At 33.9% G+C, this 27,917-nt stretch overlaps 1 protein-coding gene across 8 annotated transcripts in view; it reads left to right on the top strand.

Moving 5' to 3' along the window:
- DOCK3 (dedicator of cytokinesis 3) overlaps positions 1-27,917 on the top strand; it is a 200,059-nt gene that overhangs the window by 69,573 nt on the left and 102,569 nt on the right. For 5 of the 8 annotated variants that reach the window (XM_087954948.1, XM_087954952.1, XM_087954947.1 and 2 more), the window contains exons 15-24: positions 4,431-4,555; positions 6,199-6,361; positions 11,581-11,687; positions 12,477-12,648; positions 13,939-14,036; positions 18,295-18,378; positions 21,242-21,342; positions 21,729-21,810; positions 23,145-23,315; positions 24,647-24,733. In XM_087954948.1, the coding sequence (XP_087811074.1) occupies positions 4,431-4,555; positions 6,199-6,361; positions 11,581-11,687; positions 12,477-12,648; positions 13,939-14,036; positions 18,295-18,378; positions 21,242-21,342; positions 21,729-21,810; positions 23,145-23,315; positions 24,647-24,733 (1,190 nt within the window). The remainder of the gene's footprint in view (positions 1-4,430; positions 4,556-6,198; positions 6,362-11,580; positions 11,688-12,476; positions 12,649-13,938; positions 14,037-18,294; positions 18,379-21,241; positions 21,343-21,728; positions 21,811-23,144; positions 23,316-24,646; positions 24,734-27,917) is intronic. The other 3 variants (XM_087954950.1, XM_087954949.1, XM_087954953.1) reach the window with 1 other exon arrangement.

The following is a 27,917-nucleotide window of genomic DNA, read 5'->3' as shown; positions in this document are numbered from 1 at the left end:
GTAAGTGAATGAAAGTTCCACTTACAGCACTTACTGAATGCTGGTCTTTATCAATGTAAATAATACTATAAAATAAATATTAAATAAAAGATATAGCTGTGATTTAATTGTAAATAGTAATATTTTACTAAAAATAACTTGACAGAACTAAAGGTTATACATGAATGTCCTATATAGGTTTTTTTCCCCATGAAACACCTCCTTATACCTTACATAGAGTTATAACTCTAATTGTAATTTGATAATGCTTGCTATTCTGCTTAGGTTTTAAATCTGGGAATGAATTTTTTATAGATTGTTTTAATGCAGCACTTTTTTCTTTCTAAATATTACTTTAGATGATATAAGCATGTTTTAGAAGTCAGTCTTAAATTAGGAATAAATGCATATATACAATGCATGGGTCTTCTAACTAGTTCTCCACATGCCTGTCTTTGTTTTAAGCCATAGGTATGCATTAGTAAGGAACCTTGTATTAGTAAGGATTATGTTACGCATGAAATCCCTATTGTGAGCCCTACAGTATTTTAACATTGAAGTAGCAATTCTTAATGCTTTATGAAATACTGCTTTCAGAATGAAAATGGTTTCAAAAGCATTTTGATCATGTATCAGCTTTTCAGCAAACAAACATTTCCATTGTTTTGGTTCCTTCTTATTGAAACATTTGACTTTTCATCTTCTTTTAGCACTTCAAGAAAGCAATTACAGTATCAAAAATATTACAATTAGAAATTATAAGAAGTTTAAAAATGTACTTGTTAGGTACTTCCAAGTGCTTTTTTAGTTCTCTGTCACTATAGAATTTTAGTACAAGGAGGATTTTTAATTAATACAAAAGGCAGTGATAGATAAAATTGAATTGAATTTGTTTATGTGTAGTATTTCATTATATTGTTGCTTTGTACCACAATAATTTTATATTAAAGAACAATATAAGGCAGCTGATTTCAGTATGAAGCAATATTTTGCACTTTTGTGTTCTAAGATTGATACATTTACAAAATGCAGTAGATGGACCATTCTGGTTTTTGAAAAAGAAGTTTTCTGCTTTATTAGGGTACTTCATGAAATTTTACGCCCATTGTTTCAAAATGAATCATTTTCCAATTTTTAGAACAATAAAAGAATGATATAACTGATGGTAATTATGTGTGTTTGATACACTATGAAATATTGGCAACTTTGTATTGAATGAAAATACCCAGTTTAGTTAAACGTTGAATTGAAACCCAGACCTATTTACCTTCCCTGTTATCTTCCCTGGATTTTTAAATAAAAGATAACAAATTGTTTCTTATATACTTGATTATGACAATTCATTCAGCAACTATTTGAAGTTATGACACTGTAAAAGGGTTCAACCGCTTCTTGAACTTCTGGCCATTGCAGTGCCTCCCTGGTCACATAAACAAACTTTGGGGTTTGGCAACCAGCTCACACTTATACCAGTAGCAGCATCCCTTGGTCATGTGATTATTATTGCCAGCCTACTCTGCCGGCTTTCCTCAAGCAAAGTCAATGGGGAAGCCGGCAGGGAAAGTCAGAAGTTGCTCGGGTAAGTTTTCTATTCCCCGCCTTCCTTCCCTCACATGTATCTTCCTTCTCCCTTTGTTGGCTTGGGCCCACCATTGCTCTTCTTCCCTAGACATCTTTGCACTTGCACAGACTTATCCACCCTCCAGTGCCCTCGCTCCCCGGCCTCCCTGCACTGGCACACAGACACACATCCATCAGTACCCTCCTTCCCTGAGCCTCCCTGTGCTCACATGTACTCTGTGTCCCGTTTTCCTGGCTACTCTGAGATTCTGCTGCATTGCAGCACCCACCAACTCATACATGGCCTTGGCACCCTTGATGTTTTATCATGAAAGTAAAATTAGTGAAGTCTCCTTGAAATTGTGCTTCACTTTTGATGCATTAATCTTTATAGATTTTGGGGAGAAACAATACAGAAGGAATTTCACATTGCTTTCTTTCAGAATGTTTTTTTTTTACTTCTGACTTAATATATAGTTCTGGAATTACCTGACAGTTTCCTATCCAAGCAGTATCCAACCTTGAGCAGTACTTAGTTTCTAAACACTCAGCAGATGATGTTCCAGGCATTGCTATTTTTAGAAATTATGAATGAGTCTAGTACTTAATTTATCCAAGATATCTCTTTGGTTCTTGATTTTTATTTCATGCATGGATATATATTTCTAATATATTTATTTGCAAACAAGTCTATGCCTCTCTTTTCTCTTTTTCTCAATTATTGTATGTATTTCATTTTTAATTATTCATAAAATGTGTTTTAACATTTAACTGTCAATAAAACTTGATTTTTTCTTTCTTGTCTAAATTGGCACCCTGTTTATCTTCCCTTCATTCTCTCCCCTTAATGGCACAGAGATGAAGATAGTTGGGTGTAAGTTGTTGCTTCATTGTGTTCTGACCATTTATTACTTGCTGTTTTTCACATTTTACGCTAGATTTTACCCCATAATTTTCACTAAATGTTTGAAATTCATAAATATAATATAAGCTAGGTATGCCGATGGTGTATGCCAGAAAACATTTCTCATTACCCAGTGTCTTAGACATTCTGACTAAACTTACTCTCTGAGCTGCGTTCAGACATTCGTAGTTTCTCCCACTTCAGAGTATTTTGCTTTCCTATGGAGATTACTTCTGGAATGGAGAAGTTACAAGAGTATACCACAATTCCAGATTGGCATTCTGTAGATGAACACTGTAATGTGTTCATCTTTGTTTTTGCCAGCCAAACTAATACTAGTGAATAAAATTATCTACCCCTTCTGTGCATCCTAAATTACTCTGAAAAGACAGGGAAAATTAAGTTATGAATTAAGGGCAAGAATACTTGAAAAACTATATAGATTATTTTATTTCCAGCTCAGTTTAGTTATGAGATATCCTTGGAATACCCAGCAGCAAAAGGACAAAGATAGACAAGAAGAAATTGCATTTCAATACTATCTATGATTATGAACAATATATTTTATCTTGGGAGCAGTGAGTGGCAATAGGGCAAAGCCTATCTCTCTTATTATCTCACTTTATATTTATAAACCAAGTTTTAGGTTTCCTATTGATGTCACTATTGTTGTTTTTATTTTCTGATGTTTGTGTTCGTCACATCCTTTTTCTATACTGTACTACATCGGGTCTAAACCTTTTATAGATAGCAATTTGTACTGAAATTGTAATATACATAAATTTTCTTCAAAGAAAAGAGATTCTTCCAGATTCAGCCATCCAGTTCTACATTTATATTTTACTTGACTTATGGATACAGGTACTAAGGCTTATTGATTATGTTATTGAAAAGGATAACACAATTATATTTTCTAGAATACAGTTCTAATTAAGTGAGATTGCTGTTGCAATTTTTAAAAAAAAAACTGTTTTGGGTGTTTTTAATCTTGTAGTTTATTATGTTTTTAATGTTTTCGGTGTATATTTTGGTCTTGTAATCTGCCCAGGATCTTTTGGAATGGGTGACCATAAGAAATATAAATATAAAGTATTTGGTTGAGTATGGGTGTTGATCAGAGCTATGGGAGTGTGAGTGACCATAAGCCACTGGAGCTACTGGAGCATATTGTAACAGCAGCAATGTCCTTTTTGGAGGGTAGTGGCTTTCTTCTTGAAACCTTCTCATGGCATCTCATTGTTGGTTCAGTGTTTTCCTGATGATGGTTGCATAAATAGTGGTACAGTATTTGCCAATGTAAGAAAGGCCTTTGATTGAAATACTTGACTCTAATTTCTCCTTCAAAAGGACTGGTAATCCTAAATTTCATATACTTCTGCCACATACAAATACACAATTTTGAATCATTTTCCTCAAGTATAATGTTTTTGATATATTTGTTTAATTGAGTTCTTGTTATCTAGAGAACTTGTGATATTGTGAATAAATAATCTATGAGTTATATTTATGCAGAAATATTGAAAATTCAAAAGGATTCACAAACTTTTAAGCACCACTTTAGTTGCTTGAAAAAAAATTGCTGGGTAGACCTGTCCTACAGAGGGACAATGTGTGCAATAAAAGTTACAGTATTGACTTTATTGTTTACAACTGTTGTATTATCTACAACTCTTTATAAATTAGCTATCAATATGGAAATAGAACTATCCTGAATGATTTGACCATTTATTTGTTAACTAGATAATTTAAAAGGAATTTGAAAAACTTACCTCCTGTCCTCTCCTTCTCCTTTGTCTCATAACTGGTATCCTGTTTTCAGATTCCATAAAGCATTACTAACAGCCATCAAATATAATACTGATATTAAATGTTCATTTTTATTAACTATTCATTTTACAATTGGAATGAGTTGAAATCTCATCAGAACAAAATATTGGTTTGTCCAAAAGTGCTCTTTTCTAAAAACACTTTTTCTCCTTGTATGTAGGTGATATACGGAATGATTTGTACCTGACTTTAGAGAAAGGAGACTTTGAGAGAGGTGGAAAAAGTGTTCAAAAAAACATAGAAGTAACTATGTATGTTCTCTATGCAGATGGAGAGATTCTAAAGGTAAATATTTATATACTTTATTCAATGTATTTCTGTCGTTGGGTTTAAATTCTTTAAAATTCAAAATCTTTTATATGTGGAAGGGTTGAAATTCTTAATAAAATCTTCATTTTAAATTACTGATAAACTAAAGCAAAAAATAGAAACATTTATTTTTCAGCAAGAAAAATTGCTTATTGCACTGGTTGTTATTCAAGATTCTTTCACATGATTTAATCTGCACTATTTTATATCCAAGAATATTCTAGCACCAACTGTGTTTTTAGATGGTCCATTTCATGTATTATTCTATCACTTTTCCATCTTTTCACCAAAATGTTCATGGAAACGTAACATGGTTTTTTTCCACTTTACACTGTGGTCAAATTTCAATGAGGATTTCAATCACTAAACAATACTATTTGCACATTGAACTCTAATTAACCCTCCCAAAAGAATCCACACATTTCAAATGGTATTGCATTGCATAGCATATTATCAAAACTATATCTTCTCTTTTCTTATATCCAAAAGCCGAAATCACTGAAATATTGTAATAATATTGAAGACCTCACTCTATCCACATTACAGTACAGTATACTTAATCAATTGTCAGTTCCTTTTAATAAAATTAATCTTGTCTTCACTTTAATGGCCTTCTACCTAATTATACTAGAATCTTTTCACCCATGCAAGTTTGAGACAATGTTTTATTTTAAAATTTTTGTATTCACCCATTTTACCCATTTTAGATTATGCTCATAGGGTTTTATTACAACAGGGGTGTCAAACTCACATTGTCATGGCAGCATCCTAAACTTTCTAAAGTTTAGGAGAAGGAATGGCAGAATCTGGCATCAGAGTGCAAAGAGGATCAGTTTAGAATTGTTACATACCCACAAACAAAGTCCAACCCATTTGATTGTTGTTAGCCCTAACTCCAATCCTTACATAATTCTAACCAGGTATCAACTATTATTTGAAAAGATTTCTGTGCATAAATATCTATAGAGATTTTCACTCATCCAGTTCATGGTTGTCCCAAAGGTGCTTTGAAAATACAACGGTACTTTCTTAGTTTATTTACTGGAAAACATTCTGCTTCTCATCCAAGAAACTTCTTCAGTTCTGACTGAAGTTCTGTCAGAATTGAAGAAGTTTCTTGGATGAGAAGCAAAACGTTTTCAAGGTAATAAAATAAAACAGTCTAGGTGCCTTTTAAAAATCACCTTTGGGAAATTTCTTTAGCAATAAATCAGTTTAATTGAACCTCCATTTGTGGACTTGGTCTTTTGCACCTGACATAAAGCAAAATTACCCTTTACTTAAGATTCCTGGATTACTCTAGCTCTGTGGGGATGCCAGGCTTTCCACAGAGACTGTATTGGAGACAGAAGACCCAATGTGTTCTTTGTCCAGCAGAGGAAGGAGCTGGAGCATGTGACAGAGTCTCCCTCTCTCTGTCCCTCTCCCTTTCTCTGTCCCCCCTCTCCCTCCCTCCCTCCTATGGAATGTGAATTTACAGTCTGACATAGGAGCTACATGCACAACATAGACTAATTAAAATATACAGAATCCTTGCATTGTTAACATGAGGTTGTTAGTATCTTTTATCATGTTTAGTGTAATATTTCAGTATTCTTACCTTGTACCTTTTTTTCTAGGACTGCATTAGCTTAGGCTCAGGAGAATCAAATAGAAGTATGTATCATTCGTTTGTTCTCTATCATAATAATAGCCCTCGCTGGGGAGAAGTCATCAAACTCCCAATTCCCATTGACAGATTCCGTGGGTCTCACCTCCGTTTTGAATTCAGACACTGTTCCAGTGAGTATAACTTGTTAATATTTTTACATATTTTTATTAAGGATTATATTAAGTAGATAAGACAAATAACCAAAACTTACAAAAATACACTTCGACTTATCACCACACTTGGTACAGTGTCTTGGTTATTGAGTAAAGTTGTTGTTAAGCAAGATTCCCAAGTGACTGCTGCTTCACTTAACGACCCAACCCTGGTACCTCAGGGAATGGGGGAGTCTTTGGGAGGCCTCAGCCAGCTATAGGGCCCACCAATGTATGTAAACCTTCCATGTGCTGGAATGCCTGGCCTCTCTTCCTATCCTACCATGCCAAGGAGCCCTGGGTCTTATCCCCACTTCATTACATCCAAGAGGTCTTCTCCCTGCCCAACTTCTGTTTTAATATCTTTTCCTCTTCTCTGGAAGTTCTTATCATCTTTCAAGGTCCATTTGTAATTTTTATGAAGTATCTCAAGTAAATCTCCTACAATTCAATTTAAAAGGATATTCCACAATTTATTTTTAAATTTTTATATGCAGTATTTTAATTTTTACAGTATTTGCAGTATATTATCAGAAATTATAAAAAATAAAGATTTCACAAAGCTGGACAGAAGTGATGTTCTTTCTTTTCAAAATGTATTGAAGAGAGTTCCACACAGCGACTGGTAGACCTGTGATTCTGCAGATTCTTCAATCTTAAAAAAACAGTAAGAAAAGTAGAACTTCAAAGTAATTAAAAAGATGAGCTTTAAAAGTAGTATTGAAAAGGATACTCAAAAGAGTATTAAAAAGGCTACTCAAAAGAGTATTAAAAAGACTACTCAAAGAAAAATTAGATATCATTTACCTATAGGAGGTTCATATAAAAGATCAACATAGGGACTGTTTAGAATTCCCCAGGCTAGGGAAGTTATATACCTCCCTAGCAAAAAACAAAGAAAGAGGGATAGCAGTATATATAAAGGCAAGTCTAAAAACAAAGTTAAAATATTCAGATGAGAATGGAAGGATCTTGATAATTGAATTACGGATTGGACAAAAATTAATGATATTGGTAGTAATATATGCCCCAAATGAAAACCAAAAAGAATTTTACAAGACATTACATGAAAAAATTGTAGGGATAGAATATGATAATAAATGCGTTATATGTGACTATAATGCTGTGGTAGACCCAAGGAAAGACTATACAGGGAATCTGGCTACAAAGAAAAGGAAAACATTACCAACCACCTTTTTTGAAATGACGCGAGAATTAAATTTGGTGGATCAATGGAGGAAGATAAATCCTAAAAAACGGGAATACACTTTTTATTTAAATCCCCATAAATCGTGGTCCCGCCTGGATATGGCCTGGATGAACAGAAAATTAGGAAATGAGGTAGATAAGATAGAGATTATGACAAACACATGGGCCGACCACAATCCATTAATAATAATTTGGAAGAGATATGAAAAATAAGTGAGAAGGTGGATGTTAAATTCTCAAATTTTAAATGAAAAAGAATATATCTCAAGGACCAAAAAGGAAATGGAAATGTTTTTGAGGATAATGTAAATCAGGATACCTTACTACAGATAGTATGGGACGCGGCAAAAGCATATTTTAGGGATATTACTATAGCATATATTGCAAAAAGAAACAAAGAAAGGAGACAAAGGCAGGAAAAATTAACAACAGAGATTAGAGAATTAAAGTATAAGCTACAAAGAGAACCTCAAAATGAAGGAGTGAAAAATGATATGGTTTTAGTTAAACATAAATTAAATATGGTAAATCAAGAGGAGAGGCTGAGAGACCTAAAAGCGGCAAAACAAAATTACTTTGAACATGCTAATAAATCGGGAAGGTGGCTAGCCCATAAATTAAAAAGAGAAAGAGAAAAAAAGTTGATCCAGGAACTGGAAGATGAGGATGGAGAGATACAATATAAAATGACAGAGAAAAAGAAATTAATTCAAAACTATTTTGAAAAATTATGTGAGGAAGAAAATATAGATGTAAATAACATATAAGAATACTTACAAAGATATGGCTTGGCAGAATTAAGAGAAGACCAAAGGGAAATATTAAATAGAGAGATAACACCCACGGAATTAGAAAGAACAGTCTTTTGTTTTAAAGAGTAACAAGACTCCGGGGCCAGATGGAATTCCGGCAGAGGTATACAAATGTTTGTATGAATGCTTTGGAGATGTATTGTTGGGAGTGTACAACGATGTATCGGAATCATCAAAAATACTGGATTCATGGTCCAAAGCTTACATTTCTCTTATGCTTATGATTTGTACTCTCTTTTGGAATATCAAAAATTATAGGCCAATCTTGCTGTTAAACGCTGACTTTAAAATCTTTACCACTATAATGGCAGAAAGATTGAAGTTAGTGCTAAATAAAATAATACACTCAGACCAAAATGTTTTTTTGCCAACGAGACAAATTAGAAACAATACAAGAATAGTTTAGGACATTTTAGAATATTATGGGAAACAGGTAGCACTAATCTTTCTGGACGCACAGAAGGTATTTGATAACCTTAATTGGCAGTTCTTGATCCAACAAATTAAAAATTTGAGATTTGGAACTAAATTTGAAAATATGATTAGGACAATATATGCCAGGCAAAAAGCTACAGTGATAGTAAACAGATTGTACTGAAACATTTGAAATTAAAAAAGGAGTATGACAAGGATGTCCTATGTCACCTCTACTTTTTATATTAACAATAGAAGTGCTTCTAACCAAAATAAGGCAAAATGAGGAAATAACAGGATTAAATATTAAAAATCAAGAATACAGCATTTGCAGACGATTTAGTGTTTTTTATTGAGGAACTGATGGAAACAGGGACAAATTTACTAAGGGAAATTGAACAATATGTATTAGTGGCAGGACTAAAAATTAATAAAGAAAAAACAAAAATGGTAGTAAAAAATGTAACAGAAAAACAAAAAAGGGGATTAGAAAGAGAATTGGGACTACAAGTGGAGAAAAAGATTAAAATATTTAGGGATATGGCTTACAGGTCGATGTTTGACTATAAAGGAAGACAATTACAAGAAATTGATGTCACAATGTAAGAAAGATTTAGAGAGCTGGAAAAAGTTGCAAATATCGTTGATGGGCAGAATTGCCACAATAAAAATGAACATACTACCAAAATTCTTATACTTTTTTCAGACAATTCCGATAAAACTGGACTGAAAATTCTTTGAAGAATTGAATAGAATGGTGCTTACATTTATTTGGTTAGGAAAGAAAGCACATATTAATATAAAAATGCTACAAGATAATAGAAGTAGAGATGGCCTAGGACTCCCAAAATGGGAACTATATTATCAGGTGCGGCAGTGCTCTGGATTAAAGATTGGATAAATTTAAATAATAAGAGGATATTAGTATTAGAGGGACATAATCTCCATAGAGGATGGCATGCCTTTTTTGTGGGACAAATGGGAAAGGATCCATTCGTATTTTTACTGGCATCAAATTAGAGAGCCATTAATAACAATATGGGAAAAAATTAAGGAAGACGCACAACATCAAATTACCGGATTGGGTATCACCAATGGAAGCAGTGATTTACAACAGAGAACAAAAAGAAGATTAGATACAAGGAATTATTGGATAATTGGGAATTTAAAAACAACGGAAAAATTAAAAGAACAAGGTATAATTGTGGATTGGTGGCCATACATGCAGATAAAAACTAGACATAAAAAGGTACGGAGGAATTTGGAATAGAGAGGGAACCCCAAAAATTAGACCAAATTTTAATTTGGTAAAGAAGAAAAATTTATCACTAGAACTTATAACTTTTTACTCCAAGTAGAAATGGAGGAAGAAGTAGTTAAGGGCCCAATGATTGCCTGTGCACAAAATGTAGGTCATAGCATATACCTAGAAGATTGGGAGAGAATTTGGATCAAGAACTGCAAATTAACATTATCAACAGCATATAAAGAAAAGTAATCAAGATGTTTTATAGATGGCATTTGACACCGGCGAGATTGGCCAAAATATACCCTAATATGAAAGCGCAATGCTGGAAATGTAAGCTAACAGATGGAACATACTATCATATGTAATGGCAATGCCCCAAAGTTAAAAAATACTGGGAAAAAATGAAAAAATTAAAAAATTACAGGGTACGATATTGAATTTAAGCCAGAAGCTTTTTTTGCTGGGGATGATTAAAGGAAACCGAAAGAAACATATCCAATACATCATACAACATATATTAACAGCAGCAAGAATTGCTTATGCCCAAAGCTGGAAAAAGATGATGTACTTTCAGAAAATATCACAAATAAAATACTTGATTGTGCCGAGATGGACAGACTGACGAGAAAATTAAAAGGTAAAGAAGAGTCTTAAGTTCTATGAGGTTTGGGAAATGTTATATATATGGTAAGAAAAGAGAAATAAGGTTTGATATGGAGAAGAATCGTAAATATTGTATCTAAGTATATAAGTATTGCTTGACACAGAACTGTTAAAATGGAAATTGTATATGTATTTTGAAAATAAATAAAATTTAAAAAATATTTTTAAAAAAGATGAGCTTTGGTTGAACCTTGAGTCCTGAAAAGCTGCACATACAGCTTGGAGCATGATGGAATCCACAACTTCCAGCTGATCACATGTAGCTCCAAAAATAACAGCTTCTGCTATCAGTTCGTATAAATCATCTGCCCAATGTACATGGGGGCAATCTCTAGTTCTTTGTTCCAGAAGAAAATTCGTCAGTCCTCATCTCACATCTAGCACCCCTGCAAAAATGCAGACATTGGTTTTCACCTCAGCAGAAGCATCTCCAAGTATAACACGTTTCTATATCTGCAGGAGATTTAATTATCATATTTTGCCTGTTTTCAATAGATTAGTGCATAGATCAGGACATCATTTGAAAATATATGACAAAGTAAATTATTGCATCTATTTCAGCCAGCAATAGTTCGGCTCAGCTATAAATTACCTAATTTATAGCTGAGCAAGTATAAAAGTGGTTGGAAGCAGTGTTTTTTATTCTTGCAATTTTATGACGTCAGGTTGTGAATGACGAGTCCAGAATCATCCACTGAATTGCATGCTTTACTAAGGATATGAATCCTGACTTCTTTAGTCATACATATGCATTGTGACTACAATAGCATATTGACTTTCCATTTCTTACATATAACCTAAAGACCTAATCTGTCATTTAAAAAATATAAATATTTGATTTTGTTTTGCAGCAAAAGATAAAGGAGAAAAGAAGCTCTTTGGCTTTGCATTTACACCATTAATGAGAGATGATGGCACTACTCTATCTGATGATAATCATGAGCTTTATGTTTATAAGGTACTATTCTTCATTTTTTGTATTTCTATCCTTCCATGCTTATATCCCCTCTTTGGCTTATATTTAATGTCATAAATACATTTGCTTGACTAGGGTTTTGGATTAGAAGATCTCTAAGGCCCCTTCCAACTCTGTTATTCTGTTTCATAAAAGTTTGCAGTTTTGGAAATCTAAAAATGTTGACAGTTTTAACTTTTCTAAATAAACAGTCAAAACAGTTAGTAATTATGAAAAAGTATCACTCAAATCTCTGTTCCTTTTTTCTTGTTTTATACTATAGCCATCTGAGCACATTATTAACACAAATTGAAAAAAGGTTCCTTATTCACCATTTTGCAGTGTTCTGTTACTACTTTTGGATAAAACAGAGTACCCTACACAGATTCTGAAAAAAATACTCAATTTAGCAGATAACAATATTTTGATTTGAGTATCTAGAATAGATATTTAGAATCTTTTACAGGTAAAATAAATGAAAAAATGTTGCATTTTGGAGTCACAGGGATACATTTTAATCCCTGTGAAAACTGAGATAAATTACTAATTCTGATTCTGATATTTAAAAGGAATCTAATTCTAATGAAAGATATATGTAACTTTTTGATTATTGTAAAAATAAAAATTGTCTAAATGATGTAATTAATAAATAAAGGCTGTACGCATTTGTAGGTAGAACATAAACATGAATAGAATCAGTGTTGCTTTTCAGTATAGTCTGATTAACATAACAATATAACATAACAACATAAAATATAACAAATTCAATAATTTATTTTCTTTTGTCTCCAGTGTGATGAAAACAGCACTTTCAATAACCATGCACTTTACTTGGGTCTTCCATGCTGCAAAGAAGATTATAATGGTTGTCCCAACATCCCTTCAAGCTTGATTTTTCAGCGCAGCACCAAAGAATTTTTTTCAATCTCTACTCAGCTGTCTTCTACCAAACTTACCCAGAATGGTACAGCAATTTTTTATTCCAAGAATTCATAAGACAGAGGGATGATTCATAGTGTACCTTTTCAATAAAACACAATAGTCTTACTTCTATACATGCTTGAAACAGATTTTCATATGATGGTTCTGAATGATTTGGTTATTTGCAGCATATATTTGTACTTGAGAGATTCTGTTTCTATGTGTATTTGGTGTTATGAAACACAAAACACAAAATATTTCAAACTAAAAATATATACTTTGCTGTGATTAACTTCCCAATCGCAATTGTAAATAAAGTATAATGAATTATTTTAATAATAATAGAAAAAGTTAAAGAATTGGGTATTTAGAGTGTACAAATTCATAAAAAATAGCCTTGAAAATATATATGGAGATTCTCAGTCATCCAGGTCATGGTTGTCCCAAAAGTTTTTCAACAGGAAACTGGAATTTCTGTTTTTTCTTTGAAGACGTTTCACTTCTCATCCAAGAAGCTCCTTCAGCTCTGACTGGATAGTGCGGAATGGAAGGATTTATACTCCTTGCAGACAGCTGGTCATTTGCATTCTTTTAGCTGGTTGTTAAGGTCACTGGAAGTTTATCTGTGTCATCAGAGTCACCAGTGCAAATTGGATACAGGCAGAACAGAAAAAGAAGCAACAATTCTCTCCTGTTGACCTTGATTCCTGGTGATTACATGGATATGTCCATATAGTTTTCCTGACAAAAAAAAAATCAATATGACTGGGAATTTTTTCTTCAGTTACCCTAGCCTATAGCATTGGAATTTCCTACTGATTTCCCTTCCAAGTATAAATTACATCCTATCCTACCGAGGGTTTTTTCCAAGATCAACCAACTTGTCTAGATGCTGCCACCTACTGTAATTATATCAAGCATTTCCAGACATTCCTACAATATTTATTAAAATAAAGTTGTTTAGACAGCATTTTTGAATCTGGATTAGTAGCTATGCCGTTATGTCTTAGTTATGCAATATAAAAGGCACTGCAGTTTATTCAGTATAAAATTAAATATAATAAAGTGCACTTTCATTTGAATTAATATGTTTCTGGTTCACATACTTTGAAAACAAGAGAGCATTTAAATTGAACTTACAAGTATTAATCAGTTGTGTCAAATAGTTTCTCAAATTATTTAACAAATATATTTTATATTTTGTTCATGCCCAGGACTAAATGATCTTCATAAAAATCCATAAAAATTGCTATCAGTATATTCAGAGTGCTTTAGATAATGGTACTATATTTATGTACTTATTTATATATTAATTCCTTTCTACTATATACAGTGGACCTGCTTGCTCTTCTGAAATGGAAAGCATATCCAGATCGTATAATGGATATTTTAGGAAGACTGCGCCAAGTCAACGGTGAAGAAATTGTTAAGGTATTGAATTTGGTCTAAGCTATTATTAACAAATTAATTACAATGACTAATCATTTTTAGGGGGGAAATAAAAAAGTGATTAATACTTGTATTTATCAAAATATAAAATCTCAGTGTGATTACCTTAATCATAAATTTAACAGATTTAACAGATAATCAGAGTTGGAAGGGACCTTGTAGGTCATCTAGTCCAACCCCCCACCCAAGCGGGAGACCCTACACCATTTCTGACAGATGGCAGTCCAATCTCTTCTTGAAAGCCTCCAGTGATGAAGCTCCCACAACTTCCGAGGGCAAGCTGTTCCATTAGTTGATTGTTCTCACTGTCAGAAAGTTTCTCCTTATTTCCAGGTTAAATCTCTCCTTGTTCAGTTTCCATCCATTATTCCTTGTCTGGCCTACAGGCACTTTAGAAAATAGCTTGACCCCTTCTTCCTCCCTGTGGCAGCCCCTCAAATACTGGAAGACTGCTATCATGTCTCCCCTGGTCCTTCTCTTCTCTAGACTAGCCAAGCCCAGTTCCTGCAACCGTTCGTTGTATGTTTTAGCCTCCAGTCCCCTAATCATCCTGGTTGCTCTTCTCTGTACTTTTTCTAGAGTCTCAACATAAGAAGTGATATGTCAACTTCTCTTCTTAAATGTAAGAAGTGATATGTCAACTTCTCTCCATTATTTTATGAACTAAAATAATATGGAGGAACTGAACTATTTCAAATCTTCTTTCCCTGCTGCATTTTTAAAAAATAATACTAGTATTGTCAGGCCTGAAAATGATACAGTGACATCTAGTCCAATTCGTGTATTTGCTTCGATTTAATAGAAAGAATTTTGCCAGATTAAAACTATAACCTTCTAACCTAATAGATACCCTGAGAGATTCCAGGTATGGCCACTCTAAAAATTCTTCCTCCCATCCCCAGAGAATTGGAGTGCACAGTCATTTATTCTAGGCTGGAGCGTACAGTCTCCTCCTGGAGAAACCATGGTATTCTTGCCAAGATCCCTTCCCCATTCCTTCTCCAGGTGCACTTTTCATCACATGTATTGAAAATGTGTGAGATAGTATTAATAAGACTAACAAATAATGCATTCCTTACATAGTCTCTTTGAAAATATATTTGTATTTTATTCTTTTCATATCACAAAATGCCATCCCAATTGAAGATCATGTCCTTCCAAACAATAGTAATCTATGTCTGAGATTTATCTACTCTTTCACCCACGTCAATGCAGAAGCCTGGTAATAAAGCTCCCAATCCGGCAACCCAAAGCCCCTGTTATTTTTAGATTCTTGCAACATTTTCAATCTTATTCTTGCTCTTTTTCCTTGCCAGACATATTTCAAAATTATTGTAGCTAAGTCATCAAAATATTTCGTCTCTAGTTTCATAGGAATCGTCTGAAAGAAAAAAAGTAACTTTGGTAGAATATTCATTTTTATAGTTGCTATTCTTCCTATCATTGACAATTGTAAGTTTTTCCAATTCTCCAAGTCCAATTTAATTTGTTGTATTAGTCTTGTATAGTTATCTTCTTTAATTGTTGCCTTTTTATGTTAAAATTCTCAGTTAAGTCCTCATTAACTATCACTTTTGCCCTTTGTTTAGAATAAATTGTCTTGATCATGTTTCTAAACTTCTCATCATGCAGTCTAGTTGTTGTAGCATAAATTGCCAGTTTACATTGTCAAAAGCTTTCTCTGTGCCTAAAAAAATTAGCGACATTTGTTTTTCAGAATGCTCTTAATAGTAATCCAGCATATCTAAAATCAATTTTACATTGTTTTTAATTTGACTTTTTGGTAAAAATCCCTTTTGGTCTGGGTGGATAAATTCATTAAAAAATCTTTTTAATCTCTCTGCTATTATTGATGCAATGATTTTATAGTCTGCATTTAATAGTGCTTTTTCTTTTCCTCCGAAATTTTTTCATGATCGTATAATTTTTCATAAAACTCCTGAATTATTTCCATTTTAATCTCATTTTGATACTGTAAATTTCCTTTCTCATCTTGTAGTTTGCTTATCAATTTCTTTTCTTTCTCCTTTTTCAGCTTATATGCTAGCCATCTTTCTGGTTTGTTGGCATTTTCAAAAAAGTTTAGTTTTGCTCTTTTAATTTGTTGTGCCAGTTCTTATTTTTCTATTAAGTTCAACTTATGTTTTATTATTTCCATTTGATTTTTTAAACTTTCCTTTTGCAGCTCTTTTTATAGTTCTAGTTCTAGTTTTTTATGTTCTTCTAATGTCTTTTGATATCGTTTTTTTTCTTCTCACTATGTAAGTTATAGCTAGTCCCTAATATATGCTTTAGTTGTGTCTTCTTTTTTGTTTTCCTTAAAGAAGCATTCCATTTCTTTTACTGTTGTTTGTATAAATTCTTTTTCTTTTAATATAGATAGATTCAATATCCATCTTTACCTTTTCTATTGTCCCTTCCAACTAATTTTATTGGGTTATGGTCAGCCCATATATTGATTTCTATATCTTTTGCACATTAATTCTTAATTCCGGCGACATCCATATCATATCAATTCTAGGCCATGATTTGAGCCTATTTGAATAAAATGTGTACTGGTTTTTCCCTGGATTCATTTCTCTCCATAAATCCTATATACAGGTTACTTCTGCCATTTTGAAAAAGGCCCTATTTTCCTTGGTTTTTTCCCCTGATTTGCTACTTTTGTAGTCAAGTTTTGCATCTACAATTGCATTGAAATCTCCTATCATATAAATATTTTCATATTCCATTTCTTTTATCTTGTGTAGTTTTTTATAAAATTCTTCTTGTTTATTGTTTGGCGCATATATTGCTATCAAAAGTATCTGTTTCTGGTTTGTCGCTACCTCCACCATCAAAATTCTTCCTTCTTCGTCCGTATAGATTTGTTTGGAATTTATTGTTTCCTTAATACATAAGGCTACCCCTTTTTTCTTTTGTTGTGCTGATGTGAAATATAGTTTCCCAATTTTAGGACACTCCAATAATTTACTGTGTTGTTTTTTAATGTGAGTTTCTTGGAGGCAAATTATATCTAATTTTAATTTAGTAATCGTGTGTAAATATTTTTCCTTTTCATGGGGGAGTTCAATCCTTTTATATTAATTGACAACATCTCAGTTTCCCCTTCCATCTCCTTCACTTATATATAGGTCTTATTCTCCTAGTTGTTCTTTTTTGCCTCTGGTCTTTTGCTCTTGCTCCTTCTTGTTCTGCTTTCTCGGCTTTACTTTCTTCTTGCTGTATACTCCTCTCTTCTCTTATTGGTTCCTCTTTCCTCTCGAATTCCATTTCTCCTTTTGTTTCTTGTCCCTCATTTGTGCTGAAGTAGCTGTCCTAAAATTCTATTGCTTTGACTAATGAATCCAGTCTGTATCTTTTGCCATCCCAATTAACAAGTATTCCTTCTGGTACCAGCCATCTAAAATGTACATATCTGATCAGCTTAGCAGTCAAAAATTGATATTGTTTCCATAAATCTCTTACCCATTTAGGAATCTGTTTCAGGACCACAATTTCTTTCCCTCTATATTGCAGTGGTTCATCTCTTGCCTTTTTTAGTATTTCATCTCTTGTTGATTTTTTGACAAATGTCACATGTACCTCCCTTAGTAGATTATGTCTCCTCACATAGTTCATATTTATTTTAAATATTTCATCTATCTCTTTTCATCCATCTCTTTTCCTATCTCTAGGGCACTTGCCAACAACTCTCTCATCACTTTATGAGATCTTTTTTGTTATCATCTGCTGAAAGTTCCTTAGTCTCGCATTCATTTTCTGAATCGTTTTTCATCTCACTATGAATGCTTAGTCTTAACGATCTGCACATCTGAGGTAACAATGACAACTAGGATTTTCTGGATTGCTGTTACTAAGTGATGCAGTCATATGATATCACATTTTATACCACATTGCTTAGTGGCAACAATCCCAGTTCCAACTGCAGTCATAACTCAAGGACTAAAATTATCTATTTACAACAAATGTCTGGAAATGTCTGGATTTTTGCCTCTCAGATTTGTCCCTTGTTATTGAGTGGACTTGACTTGATAAAAAGGCTCATAAAACAAATTGAGGTCTAGAAGAATTTAACATTTATTCAGAATATCGGGTTTTGATTTTTCTATAGAATATTGTACTTTAGAATTAAAAGGTAATAATCAATGTACTTCTTACAATGTCAGAAAATTATGAAATAGTTTGGTTTGGTAGAACATTCTGTAAAGAGATACTAAAAATCCCTGTGCTTTTCCAGTTTTTGCAGGACATTCTGGATACATTGTTTGTGATTCTGGATGATAACACAGAAAAATATGGACTTCTGGTCTTTCAATCTTTGGTAAGAACAAAATATTTCTGATAGATCAATATTCTGAGGCAAGATGTGAAGGCACTTTCCCCTCAATACTTTTCTAAAAATTAACACACTATTTCCTTTCTCTGCATTTCCAAATCTTCCTTAATACTTGTAGATTGACATTTATCATGGTACCTTTTTGTTTTTAATTTTATTTATTTTTATTTATTTATTTATTTATTTATTTTTATCCCACTTTTATTGTTTTCATAAATAACTCAAGGAATTGAACATATCCAACACACCTTTCTTTTATTTTCCCCACAACCCTATCAGAGAAGTTGGGTAGAGAGAGAGAGTGACTGGCTCAAGCTCACCCAGCTGGCTTTCATGGCTAAGGCGGGAACAGAACTCATGGTTTCATGCTTTCTAGTCTGGTGCTTTAGCCGCTAGAGCAACTGGCTATTTTGTTGATCCTTGTTTTCAAAAAACAAGGCAATGGCAATTTCCATGTGCTTCCTTGAATGCTAAATGTTTTCACCTCTGAACTTTGAAATGCTGAATAATTGCAATATGTTACCATTGGAAATGTTAGAATAGTTGCACATTCTTTTGTTCTTAAATATTCAATATTCTCATGACTTTCTGTGAGTTAAATTTACTGATTTGGGCCCTCTGATGGTGAAGTTTGTACACCAACTACAGTCATATTGTTCTGTATGGCACATCATGAGAAAGGCGGAGCTAGATGAAACAAAAGTTGGAATTAAGATTGCTGGGAGAAATATCAACAACCTCAGATATGCAGATGCAGATGATACCACTCTAATGGCAGAAAGTGAAGAGGAACTAAAGAGCCTCTTGATGCGGGTAAAGAAGGAGAATGCAAAAGTTGGCTTGAAACTCAATATTAAGAAAACTAAGATCATGCCATCCGGCCATCTCAATTCCTGGCAAATAGATGGGGAAGAAATGGAGGTAGTGACAGATTCTATTTTCCTGGGATCCAAGATCACCACAGATGGGGATTACAACCAAGAAATTAAAAGACGCTTGCTCCTGGGGAGGAAAGCTATGGCAAATCTAGACAGCATACTAAAAAAACAGACATCACCCTGCCAACAAAACTGCGTATAGTCAAGGCTATGGTTTTCCCAGTTGCAATGTATGGCTGAAGTTGGACCATAAGAAAGGCTGACCACCAAAGAATTGAGACTTTTGAACTATGGTGCTGGAGAAGACTCCTGCGAGTCCCTTGGACTGCAAGGTGATCAAACCGGTCAGTCCTAAAGGAGATCAACCCTGACTACTCTTTAGAAGGCCAGATCCTGAAGATGAAACTCAAAGACTTTGGCCTCCTAATGAGAAGGAAGGACTCACTGGAGAAGAGCCTAATGCTGGGAAAGATTGAGGGCAAAAGAAGAAGGAGACAACAGAGAATGAGGTGGCTGGATGGAGTCACTGAAGCTGTAGGTGTGAGCTTAAACCGACTCCAGAGGCTGGTAGAGGACAGGAAGACCTGGAGGAACATTGTCCATGGAGTTGCAATGGGTCAGATACAACTTCGCAACTAACAACAACAACAACATGGCAATATACAAATAGCCTACATACCCTTAAGAAATGTGTGTATCTGAGCTAATGGTTAAACTAAGAATTTGTTTTAATTTGAGAACTGATTCCACTGTTTGTATTTGGCTGCCTAAATTGGGATTGAAGAATAGTTTTTGATTGTTAAAATCTAGAAATCAAACATCCTTGAAAATCTGCAAATTACTTTATTGTAGGTTTTGGCCATCCAATTTTAATAAGGACAAGGCAGAATATGAGTCTTGCTATTTCATTTTCCTTGATTAAAATCTAGAGAGCCAACAAGAATCTGTTTAGAAGACACTCTTAAATTAAAATATTCTTAATTGATAAGTGTTTTAAATTCTAGGGCTGTTGTTTACTTTATATTCAACAGAAAAAAGTTTATTTGTGTGGAGCAAGCAACTGTCACCACTTTTTCAAAATAGCTGTATTTTTTTCTCACAATCATGCAGTAAAATAGAAATATAATCATTCCTTACAAGAATTTCAGTAATGACAAGATTTAATAAAAGGAACTTCACATAAAGTCATAGTGGCATCATACATAAATTTTAAAAAGAGGAAGGATTATTAAAATTCAATGTTAAAAGTTAATTAAAACAGGTCCCACTCCCGAGCAGTGGCCCACTACTGGGCCTTGAGCCTTTCAGAACTGGGATACGGAAGTAGCAGGTGAGTGTGCATGCCTGCATCCCCACTCGAGGGAGCAGTGAGTGAGCATATGTGTTCATGCTCCATTCACAAGAGTGGCAGGCACACATGCCCTCCCCTCACAAATGGAGTTGCATGCACGTGCTTGCCTGCCCCATGCATGGTACCATCCCCTCTTCCCCCCATCGCCTGCTGGTCCATAAAGCCGAAAAAATTGGGGAACTCTGAATCAAAAGATGGGTGGCTTTCAGGACCCTCTAAACCAGCATTTGGGGCAGACCCATGAACTTGGAGCAAAGATCTTTAAAATTCTATGTTCCTTTTAAGAAGCTAAAGTTATTGATATTACATCTTTCTGAAGTAAATTAGCACTTTTCTGACTATGTTTAAGGTATTATGGAAATTCATAGTTATTATTTTTGTTCCCCATTTGGTAGCCATTTTTGAAACAATCAGAAAAACAACTACAATATTAATTTTGAATAAAAGCGTTACTTCTATCAAGAATATATATTGAGTCAGAGTGGAGCGATAAGTTATAATTGTCATGAAATATCCTTATGCAGGATTATTAAATATTATTTATTCAAGCTCTTATACACAAGCTCATATATTTACTTATTTTCCTAAACATGTTTCTTTTTTTGTCTTTTTCTTCCAGGTGTTTATCATAAATCTTTTGCGTGATAGCAAATATTTTCATTTTCGACCTGTAATGGACACTTATATTCAGAAGCACTTTGCAGGAGCCTTGGCATATAAGTAAGTCACCTCTTTATGGAGGCCAGTTTATTAAGTAAATGTTAATCTCAACACAGTATTTGCTTGAGTTTTAGTACATAAGTTCTCACAGAGAATAGTTTATAGAATCAGCATAGCAAAGGGTTAAAAACGGAGCAAAATCATACCAGTAGTCACTGAAAGTCCAGTGATTATCAAAACTGCTGCTAAACCATCATTTGTTTATTTAATTTATTGTAACATACATATATACACACACACACACATACAAATATATACACACACTTACACTCATGCATATAAATAGATAGATGTAAGTATAGATATAAATATTGATATATTTCAGAAAAATCTTACAGTTTGAGCTTCTCTCATATTAAAATGTCTCTCAATGTGGTTTTTTTAAGAGAACTCATCCGCTGTTTGAAATGGTATATGGATCGATCAGCTGAACTAGTACGACAGGATCATATTCAAGAAGCAATGCGGGTATGGTTTCTATCTATGTGAAGATAACTCAGTTTTAAAAATTAAATATTTCTTTTCTAAGGGCAAAACTTAACTAGGAATGAAAATTACATAATATATTATTTAATGAATTGTTTTCAGTGATTTCCAGCAATATCGATACCCTGTTTCTCCAACAATACAGCCTCCCCCAATAGGAAGTCCCAGCATGTTTTATAGGCATGAAATGAAATTAAGCCCCTCCCCCCAAATTAAGGCCTATATTAAAACATGCGAAATGGGGGGGAATGGTGGGGGGGCTTGCCGTTAGGAAGTACTTTTGTTGCACACCCAGATATGGTGCTGCCTGCATTGACCCCGATACGAAGTGCCCCACCAACGCCGAGGTCAACATCCAAGCTGTCGCCGCCCGCCCGCCCGAAGATGAAAGGGGGGGGGAATTAAGTCACCCCCGAAAAGACGACCTAGCCATTTTTTCGGGGCTCAAAAAAAAAAATAAGACCCAGCCTTATTATATGAGAAACACGGTATTTAGTGGTGTTATTAAGAATTAAATACTTACCTCCAAATATTGATTTAAGAAGGTGATACTTTGGAGCTTAAAAATGGGGTTACAAATCAGATTTATTGTGGTTGAATCAGTGGATTAATTTAAATCTGAGGAAAAACACTGGAATAAAAATGTACTCACTCATCAACAATGGAACTGGACAATGGAGGGTTTGCTAAAAGGTGCAGTTTCTTCTCAAACATACAGATAACAGTTGGATTCCTCCATGTTATTTCTCATATGAGCTTAATATATTCATCATTAATATTAAGCAAAGATGATAATATTAATGTCCAAACTTTGAAAACAAATTTAAAAAACAGAATAACAAAAACAGCACACAAAAAAAAAACACAAAACCCCCCCCAGCACTACAGTGCGGTCCAGATCTTTTCAAGTTTTTCTTTAAAAAAACATTACCCCGTCTTGTCTATTAGGTTTATCTTTTATATATATAAAAATCACATATTTGCTACCTTCTACCAAAGATAAAAAAATACCAGGCTATAATTTGCCAAATAACAATATATTTGTATGTTTTTCTTTTGCAAATACTTTGAACTGCAACTTTTGAAAATAGCTTTCTTGGAGGAGAATGCTAAATTTTGATTTATTTTGTTGATTTTTAACTAAATAAATATAGATCTGCCCACCTCTCAGAGTTGCTTCAAACTGTGAGATGGGCAGCAAATAAGTTTAATAATAATATCCTTCACATAACAGATACTAATACAAATACTTGAATATTTGGCTATTTATAAACTCCTTGTTCTTTGTTTTTCTGATTCATCTCCCATTTTTTAAGGCATTGGAATATCTTTTCAAGTTTATTATTCAGTCTCGGATCCTTTACTCCAGAGCTACTTGTGGAATGGAGGAGGAACAATTTAGAATCAGCATCCAAGAACTTTTCCAGTCCATCAGATTTGTACTCAGCTTGGACAGTAGAAGCTCTGAGACTCTCATCTTTACACAGGTTATAAATATCTACAGTTTTATTTTGTGTGTTTCATTGTTGCCTTTGTAAATTAATAGAATTACTTGACAACGTATCAAAACTGTTCAGAGGAAAATAACCAATTGATTAAGAAAATACTAGCAAACCATAAAACAATCCTTCTGCAATCCTATCTGCTTTTCAGTTTTCTATTTATTTATTTTACTAGACTTACAGGCTGCTTCAATCATATGTGTCTTTGAGTGATAGAAATAGTAATGAAATTAAAATTTTAAAACATAGTTATATTTCAATATAAATCACCAAGTTTCTGAGAAACAATCACAACCCATATTTACATTTACAATCAGGTATGACAAAAATTACCTCCATAGCCTGTAAAAGCCAACTGGAACAATTTTACTTTTAGATCTCAAAGAACAGGCAGAGATTACTGGGAGAAGGTGGTTAGATCTCAAAGGACAGGCAGAGATTACTGGGAGAAGGTGGTTAGATCTCAAAGGACAGGCAGAGATTACTGGGAGAAGGTGGTTCCTAGATGCCCAATCCTGAACCATGAAGCACTTTAAAGGTGACAATCAACGTCTTGGATTGCACCCAGAACAACACTGATAAGCAGTGTAGATCTCAAAGCAGATGTGTTCCTTGGGTAGACTGGGCATTCCTTGGGCATTCAAAACTTGAGTTGCTTTATTGTGAAGCAGTTGAAATTTGTGGATAGTCTTCAATGCCCACCTTATGCAATAATTTAATAATTTAATTGAGAGGAAAGGGTTAAGTGACTATGAGCAAAGCCCACCAATGTAGGAAAGACTGTAATTGTTACACAAGATGAATCTCTGTAATAGTCCTTCTTACCACAGCTGCCATTTGCTCTTAAGGTGGAGCTCCAGATTATGAATTAACACTGAAAGGGAAGTACACTGTCTCTTCCCAAAGACACATTCAGTACAATTCAATTTTATAAACATTTTCAAAAAATATTTTATTAGTAAAATAATAGTTGGTTCAGTAAAAAGTCCCAAGCAAGAGAGTTCTGCTAATAATATTCAATTGCTGCTCATTAAATAATATGAATTCCAGGCTTATTAATATGTCTAAGAAGAATCTAATATTGTTGCACATTTGTGAAAGAAATAAATCTGAAGAATCTAGTAAAAATAATAGTTTGTTTTATTAAAAAAACCAAAATTTTGAGAGTGTTTTCTAACAATTAACGTTAAATTTTCACCTCTGACACAGTATTTGAGATTATATTCATTTAAAATCTATTTTTATGCATCAAAAGTTTACCTTTTTTTGTTTCCCACTTGCCACTATGTTGCCCCTTAACCCTAATTGCCCCATAGGCCCCTCAGCCTGAAGGACAGGTGAGCGGAGCTGGGACATGTGCCCCACAAAAGTGTGGTGGCATTGCAAGGCCGTCATTTAAATCTGTAAGTAATTATCCCCATATCCTGTATAACTTTTAATCAACGAGTGTTTTTCCAGTCCATTTTTTCTGCACAATATATTGCACATTTCAATGTTTGCAACAATAAAGTGATTTGCAAAACACTGAACCTTAAAATATAAGAGTTATTCTGTTGTTTGCATGAATCACTTTGAATATGAGCACCAGTCATTAGAGAGAAATTTTATCAGTCATGGCAAACATTTGGATTATCTCTGGTAATTCAAAGAATACATATTAATGATAATAAAAAGTAACAAAAATCTCATACAATAGAAGAATATTTAGTAATTCAAATATTGAGTTTGGGTTATGTCATATTATAAACAACTAAATATTCATGCAGCTGTAAAGCCAATAATGAAAATATAATGAATTTTGGGTTTATTTTTAATCTCTTCCTGTTAAGATTTTTTTTCAAGAAAATAGCCAAGAGCATTGTGTTCTCTCTAATTACAGGTGTTTTGATATCACCACCTCTGTCACTGGAAATAATAGCAGTATTTAATAATTGCTGAATATTTCCCTGACATGAAATTGACTTATCTTAAAAATAAAGAAATTAAAATAACAATGGTTGTTTGGTTCAGTATTTAATTATTATCTTTACTTATTTTGTCTATATTTCTTAGTATTGAGAACATTAATTCTAAAATACTCAGCGGAAATTAAATCATCTTTAATGTAACTACTGGTATAATTTATAAATAAAAAGAAATGAATAGCCAGAACAGAGGAAATAATAAACTGCTCTGGCTTGCCAGGTGTTAATGGAGGATACCTACAGACTTACATGCACCAGATGTTATGACTATTGCATTATTACATTATTTGTGCAATGTTGTCATGAAACATTGACAACCATTTTGGCATAATTAAAGCTTATTGCAAATCTTACTGTTAGTACTGTTCACCATAGGGAGTTGTGTTACTTGTATCATATGGTATCATCTATCAAAAGATTTTCTGAGTGATGCAAGAGAATGAGTTGCTCACTTTTTCCATCATTAGATTTGGAACAGGGAATGGGGTTGCAGCTAGGAAACAAAGAGCTAATTCTTATATTTTTGAATGCACAAAATAACTGTAATTTGGTGATAGGGAGGAGAAGATTCAGCTGGATTGGACAGGTCTGATATTGTTTCCATCTTCTAATGTACTACTGTTCTTTTTCCCTCTCACCAACATTGAAATAGAGCTCAGAAATGCCTTTGATTTGAGACATTTTTCAAAAACTAATCACTGTAAAGAAATTATTATAAAAGGAAGGAAAAAGGGAGGACACTTTTGGAAAGTTAATATTTACTTCTAAAGCTCTCGCCATACTTGCCTCTCTCTTCCTAATGCAGTTAAGACAAACTGTAGCATGTCATTTAGTGGGAAATTTTGGGGGGGGAGTGACTCACCTGGTTGAGTTGGGTAGCTGTAGAATTTGAATGAATGAATAAATAAATAATACATATTATATCTACCTGGGTGGCGTTATACTGTATATAAAGTTCATAGGAGTGGATGGATGAAAATATAAATGCCATATATTTTATTTATTTTATTAAATGTATTGACTGTCCATCTTACCACAAGGTACATGCATGCCTGCATGTGACACAGAATGTGGGATGTCTTGCTCATTGTTAATTTGCCTTTGGCACTTGGTGATTTGTCCTTCCACGGATGATACACAGTTTGTGTCAATTTTCCAATAAGACAATGTGCTCTTTGGGCTGATAAAAAAATCTTATCCAGCACTAAAATAAGTCTTTCTTCTAGTAAGTGGGTTTGTAATATGGTGGAAGCTACTGCTCTAAGAGACAGGAATTATTTTTCTGCAGATTCTCCTTGCAACAACCAATATTGCTTTAGGGTGTCCTCTCACTTTATAGCAGATTTACAATGGGCTGCAGAAAAAGAGAATGAATAATTGAAAATATGATGGCTATGACTCCAGGAACATCCTGTAAATTAAGATTTGCTGATGGGTACTCAAGATTTAAACCTTTATTTTATCATATTCTGGAAGCCTTTATCAATTTTATATAAGAACAAATGAGCATAAAGCTGTTGAGAAATGCACATTGTCATATTTCAAAGCCCGCTATTTCTGTGATTTTCCGTATATAGTGCATAATTATTGCTTTCTCAAACTAAAATAAAATGCCATGTCATAATGTTGCAAGTGTAACAATACAGACAAGCAGTATATATTTCTAAAAGCAGGTACGCACACACACACACACACACACAGACCTGTTTCATTCCTTTTTCAAAATCTTCATATTAGCAGAAAACATTTTGAAGTATGTATGTTAGTTTGAAGGGGGCAATGTGATGACTCATGGTTAAGGTGCTGGGTTTGTCAGCTGGAAAGCTGGCAGCCCAGGTTTTGAGACCTGAGTGTCACGCAGGATGAGCTCCTATCCTCTCCCTGGCTTCTGCCAACTTAACGGTTCAAAAGCATGCAAATGTGAATATACAAGTAGGAACCACTTCAGTGGGAAGATAACAGTGCTCTGTGACAACATGCTGGCCACATGACCACAGAAATGTCTTTGAGGAGCACTGTCTCCATAGCTTTGAAACAGAGATGAGCACTGTCTTCTATAGTCAGCAACAACTAGCAGAGTAAAATCCGCAGAGGCTCCTTTGTCTTTGACAAAGCTGATTTGGAGATGATCTCAGTACTTACACATTTCTACTTTCATGAAGCATGTGCTTCAGTATCTATAAGATGTTGTAGTTTGGGCTTCCTTTGTATTAATAACTCATGTTACAATGCCATAGTTTCCAAGATCTCTTTCTGATAAAAACATGAATCTTTAAAAACAATTACTACCAACCTCCCTTCCATTGAGGGCCTGTATACTGCACGAGTCAAAAAAAGAGCTGTGAAAATATTTGCAGATCCCTCACATCCCTCAAATAAACTGTTTCAACTCCTTCCCTCAAAACGATTCTATAGAGCACTGCACACCAGAACAACTAGACACAAGGACAGTTTTTCCCCAAATGTCATCACTCTGCTAAACAAATAATTCCCTCAACACTGTTCAACTATTTACAAAGTCTGCACTATTATTACTGTTAACCTTCTTATCACTCCTTATCGTCCATCCCCTCCCACTTATGACTGTATGACTGTAACTTTGTCGCTTGTATCCTTACGTTCT

Source organism: Notechis scutatus, chromosome 2 (assembly GCF_049901735.1).
Source record: "Notechis scutatus isolate UNSWTSFEM ecotype Mainland chromosome 2, rNotScu1.2, whole genome shotgun sequence".
Lineage (NCBI taxonomy): Eukaryota > Metazoa > Chordata > Lepidosauria > Squamata > Elapidae > Notechis > Notechis scutatus.
Note: the sequence above shows the minus strand (reverse complement) of the source record. Positions and strands in the feature narration are given on the sequence as shown.